The sequence below is a fragment of the Nelumbo nucifera genome, chromosome 4, assembly GCF_055504915.1.
Source record: "Nelumbo nucifera cultivar China Antique chromosome 4, China Antique-T2T, whole genome shotgun sequence".
NCBI lineage: Eukaryota > Viridiplantae > Streptophyta > Magnoliopsida > Proteales > Nelumbonaceae > Nelumbo > Nelumbo nucifera.
Genome location: NC_142652.1, coordinates 84,649,066 through 84,659,244, shown reverse-complemented (window position 1 = coordinate 84,659,244; position 10,179 = coordinate 84,649,066). Strand labels below are relative to the sequence as shown.

The 10,179-nt window shown below is 39.0% G+C and overlaps 1 protein-coding gene across 1 annotated transcript; it reads left to right on the top strand.

Moving 5' to 3' along the window:
- The first annotated feature begins 593 nt into the window (after positions 1-593).
- On the top strand, positions 594-8,871 carry LOC104586091 (putative serine/threonine-protein kinase At1g54610). The gene is made up of 7 exons (XM_010243214.3): positions 594-1,537; positions 1,621-1,905; positions 2,016-2,333; positions 4,646-4,873; positions 6,537-6,637; positions 7,186-7,303; positions 8,115-8,871. The coding sequence occupies exons 1-7, from the start codon at positions 1,154-1,156 to the stop codon at positions 8,475-8,477; spliced, it is 1,797 nt and encodes a 598-aa protein (XP_010241516.1). The 5' UTR covers positions 594-1,153; the 3' UTR covers positions 8,478-8,871.
- Positions 8,872-10,179: the final 1,308 nt, after the last annotated feature.

Sequence of the window (10,179 nt, the reverse complement as noted above, 5' to 3'; positions counted from 1 at the left end):
ACATGGTTATTCAGTAATTTTGTATGTAAAATAATTTATAAAAGGGTAGAATGGGTATTTGAAAGAAACTGCTACATCAATCTAACGTTTTCCGTAAGGTGACAGAAAGGAAATTTTTGTTGAATTTCTCAAAATTTAAGTTTTTATGATTGTAAACACTTCAGAGAGGTTTTTGTGTTTTACCCTAGTTTTTTATTATGTATTTATCAATACAAAATTAAACTAAATTTACATTTTCATGAACCAAAACATTTTGCATTCACACTTACCCAAATGCGACCTTGAGAGCAAAACAGCGTTACAGCTAAGTGATGTACGGGATAAATGGACAGGCAGTTCTTAACGAAAAATACAGAAACAGTGAGCTTTAGAAGCATAAGCCACACGTGAGCACTTGACCGTCCTGTCCTTGCCGGTCCACAGAATTATTAACTTTGTCGTATGCGCATCAAAGGGCATCTTCGTCAAAATACATAACTGCCAACGTGGCAATGAGCCATGGATTACGTGGCGTCATGGTGGTGCCTAGTAAGCAAGTACACGTAGGACAATGGAAAAAAATCCATTAATCCCGTGGAGCTTAGCTTTGACTTGCGACGATCGGAATTCTTGATCACAGTATAAATAAGTGGTGCTCAGTTTACGGCGAGCTCGTTTGCTCTCCCTCTCTATTTCTCTCTCTCCGTCTCCGGCAGAGTCAAAGGAAAGTAGAGGGCAAAAGTTTTCTCTGGTCTAACAAGCAAGGGAGATTGAAGCTCTAGTCAGTTCCATCGTCTGCAACTTTAGAGGCGGATCGGCAATCACAAGAAAAGTTTGTTTTTACTGTTTGCTTTTCCTTTTTAACTTGTTGCTGACTGCCATAAATCGTGGCGACTGCAAATCATTACTTATACCGCTTTGTCGGAATAAAGCTTTAGGGCTCCTGGAGTAGGTTTTATGCCCGTATACCTTTCTCATTTCTTCGGTAGATTGAATGACGGAAAGGTAACGTTTAGGGTTTCTAATTCAAGGAGGTGAATAGCGGATTCGGAAGCTAAGTTCTTGGGAAGTCTCGGAGGGTTTTCGATTTCGGGTGATCGGTGGGGAGTGGGGACTGGATGAAGGAGAAGAGGAGTAAGATGTGCTGAGAGATGAGGTTTGGGATATATGAGAAATGGGGTGTGTACTTGGAAGAGAGGTATCGTCCCCGGCGGTTTCTAAGGTAAAGCACAAGGCAAAGGAGAGGGAAAGGGAGAAGGAGAATGAGAGGAACCTCTCTGTCTCGTCGGGTAGGAAGTCGCAGCTTCCGGTGACTAAGATCGAGAATACCGAGGTTCAGAATGGGGAGAACCAGAAGGAGGAGAAGCAGGAAGGGGGTCAACGCCCAAGGGGTGAGAGGAGAAGGTCCAGGCCGAATCCAAGACTGAGCAACCCACCAAAGCATGTACATGGAGAGCAGGTCGCTGCTGGATGGCCATCTTGGCTCTCTGCTGTCGCCGGTGAGGCGATCAGTGGTTGGACTCCTAGGCGGGCGGATAGTTTTGAAAAGCTGGACAAGGTACGCCTTTTGATTCCTTCCCCCGGTAATCTTCTTTATTTGGTTTTGTTTCTGAGTGTAAGACCTGATTCTCCTGCTCTTAGATTGGTCAAGGAACTTACAGCAATGTATACAAAGCTAGAGATACTTTGTCGGGAAAAATTGTTGCATTAAAGAAGGTCCGATTTGACAATTTGGAGCCTGAAAGTGTAAAATTTATGGCAAGAGAAATTCTTATCTTGCGGCGGTTGGATCATCCGAATGTTGTCAAATTACAGGGCTTGGTGACTTCAAGGATGTCATGTAGCCTGTACCTTGTATTTGATTACATGGAACATGATTTGGCTGGACTCGCTGCAAGCCCAGGCATTAAGTTTACAGAACCCCAGGTTAGCCTACTTTTCTGATTTATTATTTCTTGAAGCGACTACACTTGATAGAAATTACTTGAAAGTACCTTCTGTTTTCCTTCCTTAGTATGTGCCTCTGGATATGGCAGGTGAAATGCTATATGCATCAACTATTGTCAGGACTTGAGCACTGTCACAACCGAGGTGTATTGCATCGCGACATTAAGGGCTCCAATCTCCTTCTTGACAATGGAGGAATACTTAAGATTGCCGATTTTGGTTTGGCTTCATTTTTTGATCCTAACCACAAGCAACCCATGACCAGTCGCGTGGTCACCTTATGGTATCGGCCCCCAGAACTCCTCCTAGGGGCTACTGACTATGGTGTAGGTGTGGACCTATGGAGTGCGGGTTGTATTCTAGCTGAGTTGCTTGCCGGGAAGCCTATCCTGCCTGGACATACAGAGGTGACTTAAACATTGTTCCTATTCTCTAAAGTCTTTTTAATTTCACTTGAGAGAACTATTTAGGGGTGGTTGATGTCTCTATGCCCAAGTTTGGTTACATACTTATCTTCCAAATCATGTGAGAGCCATGACCATTTATTTATCTTTTTTGTTCTCGGACTCTGCTCTTTACAGCACCTTAATTTGTCCTTTAACCACCTTTTTTAGCACAGAATTATATGCCTGGAATACTATATATTTTCTTCTTGATTTGAATCCTAACAACTTTTGAGGAAGATGGAATTGAAAGCACCTTGGACTTTGGATGCACCTATCACATTGGAAACTTCCCCCAGTCCCTTGTCATTGCGTCATAAAAAGATCTTACTGTAGACTTTCCATCATAACATTCTTTCCACTATCTTTTGTCTTTTGTATCACTATCTATTTTTGCAGCTTCTGATCTTGCAAGCAAAGTGATGTGTTCTACCAACTCCCTATCCAATAAAGGCCTCCTAAACCTCGGACACCACACAATCTGCTTCCCCTACTTTTAAAGTATTCTCTAGCCATATTAATTTAGTGCTTGATCTATAATCATGGGTATAATTCACACAACCTCCACTCCCCAGACCAATCATTCTCCCAAAGTCTTACCATCCTATCTCCCACTAAAAATCCTGTGTATGTTGCAAATTCTTCTCATATGTATCATGCTGCCTCAAAAAATTTGAGATTCATAACTCCCCTCTCAAAGGAGCTTTATGATACAACCAATGAGAACTTATCCACAGATGGGGACCCTCAATGAATGATTAGGGTTCATCCATTGGGAATGTTTCATGAACTAGTTGATATTACACACAATAGGTACTCTTAAATGCTTCATGGATAAGGAGGGCTTGGCATGGAAATGATTTCTCAATTTCATGAATAATTTGATGCTGTATCCAATGTCTACAAATATTAAAAGATGGTTTGTATGTAATGCCTATCAAGATTTGGAAGAATAAGCTGAAGGTTAAGTGCACATATTTTTGGGTAGAAATAGTGAGCATTTAAGAGTATGCTTATTGTATGCTTATTCTTGTCAAAAGGAAGGAAAAACTCTAGAAAAGAGAGAAAAGGGGGATACACCATAACATACGAAAATTGAGTTGCCAAGTAAAAATTTCATATGTTTTATTCCTGTTAAATGTTCTCTATGGTTGTATGAGGCTGTATGCTTTGTGGCTTGATTAATTGGAAATAGTGAGCCACCATACCTTTTTTGCTTTTGGCCTTGCAAACAAGCAGATTAAAAAAGTCATTACCCAATGTTGGTCCCAGCTAACTGGGGTGTTGGGATGGGTAGACTGGATGCAGTGTGGTCCTAAAGAAAGAAATTTTTAGAATTTAGATGTTGGCACAAGTAGATGCATGTTTTTGACCCTTTAAATGTATTAGCATTATGTGAGAGGTGAGAGCTCTGACATCTAGAGTGAATATCTTGTTCAAAATTATATGGAAGTTCACAGACTCTTCAGTAGATAGATGAGCTAGAGGATGTGCATGGAGAATAGAGTTAATTGTGATTCCTCCTCAGACTAGTCTTTTATTTTCATTTCTATTGTAGTGTAATGTTATTGACCAGAGCTGCTCATAGAGCCCCCTTGGTTCACATCTGAATTGCAATTCAAGTGAACCCAGGGAAGAAGCATCTATGAATTGTGGTTCATAAATTTCTAAATTCCGTTTCCAACTTCCCATTACTTCTTCTTTGCTGTTCATGAAATGAAGCATGCTCCCAGATATTTCCTCACCCATTGCCCCACCTATCCCTTTCTTACCTCACATCCACCTCTAAACAGAGCTGGAGCGGTCGGTACATATAAAACAACAAAGTAAGAAAATAAAACCATATGCATAGGAAGATGTATTGAAGGGCATACTTATCTCCCCTACCTTGGAATGTAAGTCGGATGTGCCGTTAGCCAAGTACCATGGAGAATGAAAAAATTCAGATTTCCTTAGGATTGAAAAACAGTATCTCAAATTCTCAATAAGTTTTAGAATTTGGAAGTTGAAGGGGATTCTTAAAGATGCCAACCTGGGATTTTAGGAAGACAAATAGACAGTAACTGCATACATATTCCCTAAGAAAATTTCAATCTTTTTGCACCAGGTTAGCTTCTAACCTGTGTCAACCTGTTGGAATTGCATCCCCAGGCTAGGATTATATCTATTATGCTTATGCATATATTTCTGCATATTGCTCTTTCTTAAAGAACAAATTATTAGAGTAATGCTAAAATTTGTATTGTCATTTAACTATATTCTTTTCTGTTATTCAGGTGGAGCAACTGCATAAAATTTTCAAGTTATGTGGCTCTCCTAATGAGGATTATTGGAAAAAATTAAAATTGCCTCATGCAACTGTTTTTAAGCCCCGGCAACCATACACACGATGCATAGCACAGACGTTTAAAGACTTTCCACCATCATCATTACCACTTATTGATACTCTTCTTGCAATTGACCCAGCTGAGCGTCAGACTGCCACAGCTGCATTAAGGAGTGAAGTAAGTTCTTTAATTCCAGTAATCAGTCTGTTCTGTTTTTATGTTTTGAATTATTTCTTTGCAACATGCTGATAAAAAATTATTAGGAATTGGTTTCTGTGTGCTAGGTCCTTTCTTTAAGTTGGATTGTTCACTTTCTCTTGAGGTGGTTGTATTGTCTGCTTTAGTTTTGTTCTGGTAGAATAAATGAATGAAGAAAAGCGTTTGGACCAGGAAAAAAAAGGAAAAGGAACTACTTTGCTGCCTCTCATGATTGACATGCACTCTCTTTTATCTGATTGCATAATGCATGTACAGTCATGCACTTCATAATCTTTTTTCCATGAGTATTACATTCTATCCTACTTGAGGTTTAAGACTGCATTCTTTTTCATATCTTTCATTCTTTTGTCTATTAAGTACTTCCTCAACCACTGAAATTGGGCTATAAATATCAAGAAAACTGCTTCTGGCAATAAAATACTTAATTTTGTTGAAGCTTGTGCTAAAGAATATGAACCATAGTGAAAGTTGTGGAAGCCATCAGGCACCTTTATCTTGAATATCAGCTTAGTTTCATTTGTTAAATTCTCTTAGGCTGTGGATTTAAGTGGTATATCATTTACATCTTACCCTATTAGAGGGTTTGCTCACCTTCTCTGGCGTTGGTTCTGCCAAGTACTTGTGAGCAGTTGCAGTGAAATAGCTTTCAGAAAGATTTTCCTGTCCTCGTTTTGTTGATTATGAAGTGGCCTCAGTAAATGGATCAGAAGAAAGACAAGCATTGATTGGGTTCCCTCCAATAAAAACATAAATTTAACCCCATGGCTTCTGACAAGTGACAACTGGAGAAGCCTCACGTCAGGTTTCTGAGAATACACTTTCTCCTCACTAATGTCTATTCTTTATTACAGCCAATTAGATTTTGTTGCATATGGAAGGCAAACGTTATCTACTTTAGGGACTTCATTGAATAATTCAATTCCACTGGTCACCCATTAGGCATATTTTGTTAAACAAGATTATGATTTCATTCAATCAAAATACAAAAATGTGATAAAAAAACAGAGAAAGTATTATTCTTCAGCAAAAGTATTTGTTTCAAGAACAATAATTCTAGGGCAAAAACTCTATTCTATTAATTTTCACTAAATCCTGAGAAAGAATTTCATGACAATTCATTAAACGTAACAGGAGCATAGGTGAGGAGGAAAAACAACATGAAGGAGTTGAAAGGAGAAAATTGGAAGAAAGGAGAAGGGATATAGATGAACAGAAAGAGGCAGAAAATCATCAACTGCATTGAACAATGCTGTGTATAGCAACTTTTGTGATCTGGAAGCAAAAAAGAATAGCTTTACTGATTGCTTAAAGCTCTGGCCACTGCAGTTAATTTATTTCTACAAGTCTTTGCATGTAGTTTTCCACTTAGGTTAAATGCATTCTTAATCAGAAAAAGCACAACTTAGTTACAACTAACTAGCTATGAAGCAGGCTTCGAACTTTTTATCTGCCTGGTTATGGGTTTCATCTGTATTGTTCAAATAAGGAAACTGAGTCATTCATCTGTTTGTTGACATTTATTCGTAATTGTTCTAACCACTAAATATTTTGAATTTCAATGTAATTGATTTTTTCCCCTGTAGAAGATCACCCCTTGACAAACTTGATCATTCTTTTGCAGTTCTTCACTACCAAGCCTTATGCATGTGAACCTTCAACCCTTCCACAATATCCTCCAAGCAAGGAGATAGATGCTAAATTACGAGATCAAGAAGCCAGAAGGTAAGTGACAAAGTTAGAATGCAAATACATTTTATCTGGTTATAATTGAGAGTTTCACTGGGTGAGTGAAACATATGTTAAGTATGTGGAGCCTTGAGAGTATGCTACAAACAGTTTTGTCAAAGCCCCCTAGGGCGGATGGAAATTTTGTTGAAACTTCCCATATAATAGAATCTAAGCTTTTAGCAAACCAAAAAGAGAGGTGGGGGAGAGTGAGAGGTGTCACATTCTAGAATGATGATGCAGGGAATGACAAGCTACCGAACTTCTGCTCCGGTAGCTATCCCTATTCTGGAAACAATATTTATTTTGTTTTACTTGCTTCTCTTTTTGTTACCAATTTCCTATGAATGCAGATCTGCTGTGTGCATGCTATGCACAGGACACTACAGCCATACATCAGAAACTTCCCCTGTACTTGTATGCTGTCATTCATGGAGGCTGTAGTGTCCTGTGCATAGTATGTGCACAGCATTTGCACACAGCGCTTCACAGTATCCATTTTAATCTCATGTGACTTGGAGGATTTATGATTGTATACTGTGTAGGCTAAGAGCTGCTAGCAAAGCCAATGGTGATGGTGTGAAGAAAACTCGGGCACGTGATCGACCAATAAGGGCATTTCCTGCTCCAGAAGCCAATGCTGAACTTCAAGGCAATATTGATGTATGTCAGATAAGCTGCTTCTTCCAATTGTTGTTTATCATATTTACAGTAGATATATCATGCACTGCATACTTGAGATTTGCCAAAACATTATACTCGTTTTTCCCCGGGGTGGGGGATATGGATGAGGATAACTGTTCTATAAAATGGTTGGCAAGGAAACTCTCTACCAGCACTTGGAATTTTTTTCTTAGTAATGGCTCATGGTGATGCTGGAAAGAAAGTATTTTGTTTTAAGAAATGTCAAATGCACAAAGGGGCCAGAGTGGCCACTTTGTGTGAAAAAGGGAAAAAAATGCCAAAGGTTAGGTTCATATCCAATCCACCCCTCCAAAGACCCCAGATAGCTAGGACCAATAATTGGTAATGCATCAACAGCTCTGTGACCTCTGCAGATTTGCTTTTGGTAAAAAGCAAAGGTTAGGTTTCATACGTGCATGTTAGAGAATAATGTCTTATCATTTTCTGTTGCTGCTGCTGCTGGTTCATAAAAAGGAATGTTCGTGAGAGTCTTGAATGGCAAAAGATGAGATAATATGTCGCAGTTTTGAGGTTCAGAAAACTATTTTCTTGTTTGAAACTATTAAATGATGGATTGGAACCAAATTTTTGCATATCCATTATTCATTACAGAAGATTTATGAGATTGAAACCACTAAATAATTGTTTTAAAATGAGTAATAAGAAGATTAAGTACGCACTTGGGAGTTTTGTTAGTTTTTCTGGGTTTCCTGTAGGGCAATGCATGCAATTAGTTTTGATAGTTTGAATAATCGAAGTGTAATGGATGTGGATGTTATTGAAAAAGCAGAAACGGCGACTAATTACACATGCAAATGCGAAGAGCAAGAGCGAGAAGTTTCCACCACCGCACCAAGATGGAGGAGTGGGTTACCCCTTGGGTTCATCGCATCACATAGACGCAGAATTCGACCACCCAGATGTCCCATTCAGTTCGACAGCATTCACATATTCAAAAGGAGCAATGCAAACATGGTCAGGTCCCTTGGTGGATCCTGCAGCACCTGTGAGACGGAAGAAGCAGAATAGTGTTGATGCTCGCACAACTGTTTACTCGTCAAATTCAAAACCACCACCGAACAAGGACCAGGGTGGGGGTGGTCGCGTCAAGGATAAGGAGGAAGGGACTGCTGCTGCTTTAACTAAAATGTAAAAGAAAGATTAATGATTAATGATGATTCCTGAGTCCCTCCCTCAATCCAGTGGGCGCCAGACACCTCTCCTGTGGGTGCTTTGCTTGCTTGCTTAGACACCAAGTTTCTTATAAAATCGGCCATCCATGAAAAATGCTCTGTTATTATTAATTCAAACCTTTAAAAAAAAAGTGAATAGAGAGAGAGAGAGAGAGAGAGTGGTAGGCGGTGCTCTTTAATTTTTTTCCCCTCTTGCTTCACGGCCTTAAAAATTGTTGTGGCCTTGCGGGGGAAGGATGTGGGGTGGGGTTTGGATTTGGATTTGGATTTGGATGGACAGACCTTTTTTAATTAGGTCGGGAGAAAGCTTCCTTCCTTTTTAAGATTATAATATATTATGTATATTTCGATTCCTATGCATTATTTGTTTGTTCGGCAACAAAGTAACAACTGTTTAGTTATGTCATCCCTACACTTCACTGACTAAATTAGTGAAAATATTCAGGTGTAAATAAAATATTTAAATTTGGGAATGGGATCCATCCACGGTCAACTCTATTAATATTCTCATTCTCAGTTCAATATTGTAATGCTGTTAAGATCCATCCTATCCCACTGTTATTCCAAACTCTTAAGAAAAAGAATTATTATTATTTTCTTCTTCTTCTTTAAGCCGGAAAGGGGGTGAGGGCGGGGGGGGGGGGGTCTTGCTTTATGAAACAGCAACGGAACATGTGCATTGTTTATGGAGAACCGGAATTGATTTCCAATAAATGCTGCGCCGTGCCTGCTTGCCCCTTCCCTAGGGCACTAAACTAATTAGTAATTACCCCTCCGGTGAGCAAAAGGCAAGACAGCTTGTTGTTTGGTTTTGATGTTTCTTTTGGATTTGGCGGATCAGGTGATTAAATATTTCAAGGTGACAAGGACAGAGGACATGGTTTACTTAAGGAGGCAACAAAGTAAAAGTCAGATACATGAAACTCACCCAAAGGATAAAACTACTTAAGTTGGAGGGCAAATGCAAAGTTGATTTAATTTTGCATTGGTAAATTTACTTTATTGCCAAACAACTTTTAATTGTAATGGGTGCTAATATGAATCCAAATTTTACTTGGAAAGAAAAACAAAATAGAACAAATAGTATACACCTTACTGGGACTGGGAGAAACTCACCTACGTTCTATGTAAGGTGTGGAAAAGCAGGAACAGAAGAATATTTTAGAATAGGGTTTGACTATGATATGGAAAAAATATGATATCTGAAAATTTTCTAACCAATCAATTGGAATCATAAACGTGGTAGCCAATCAGGTGTTATTTATCAAAATTCATAGGTGGGTTTTGATTGGTCAAAACTCTTCTCATACCATATCTTTTCCATATCATAGATTTTCCCTTTAGAATAAAAGTACAACCCAAGCCAAATAATAACACCAAGGCGCTCCAGAGTTTGAGAGTTTATAGAGACGCCCAAGAATGGTTCATGGTTGAGATTAGGACATGCTAAAGAAAGGAAATTAATGCGGGAGAGAAGTGAACCCTTCCAAAACTAACCACTATCACGATTAACTTTGATGCCTCTAGAAACAAGGAGATTAACTTTGTGCCTGTGGGTGGTGCATTGCAAGAGATACAAATGGACAATTGGCACAACCATCAATAACATTAACAGAAATGAGACCAAGCCATGAAGCACACATACTAGCCACATCTAGTGGA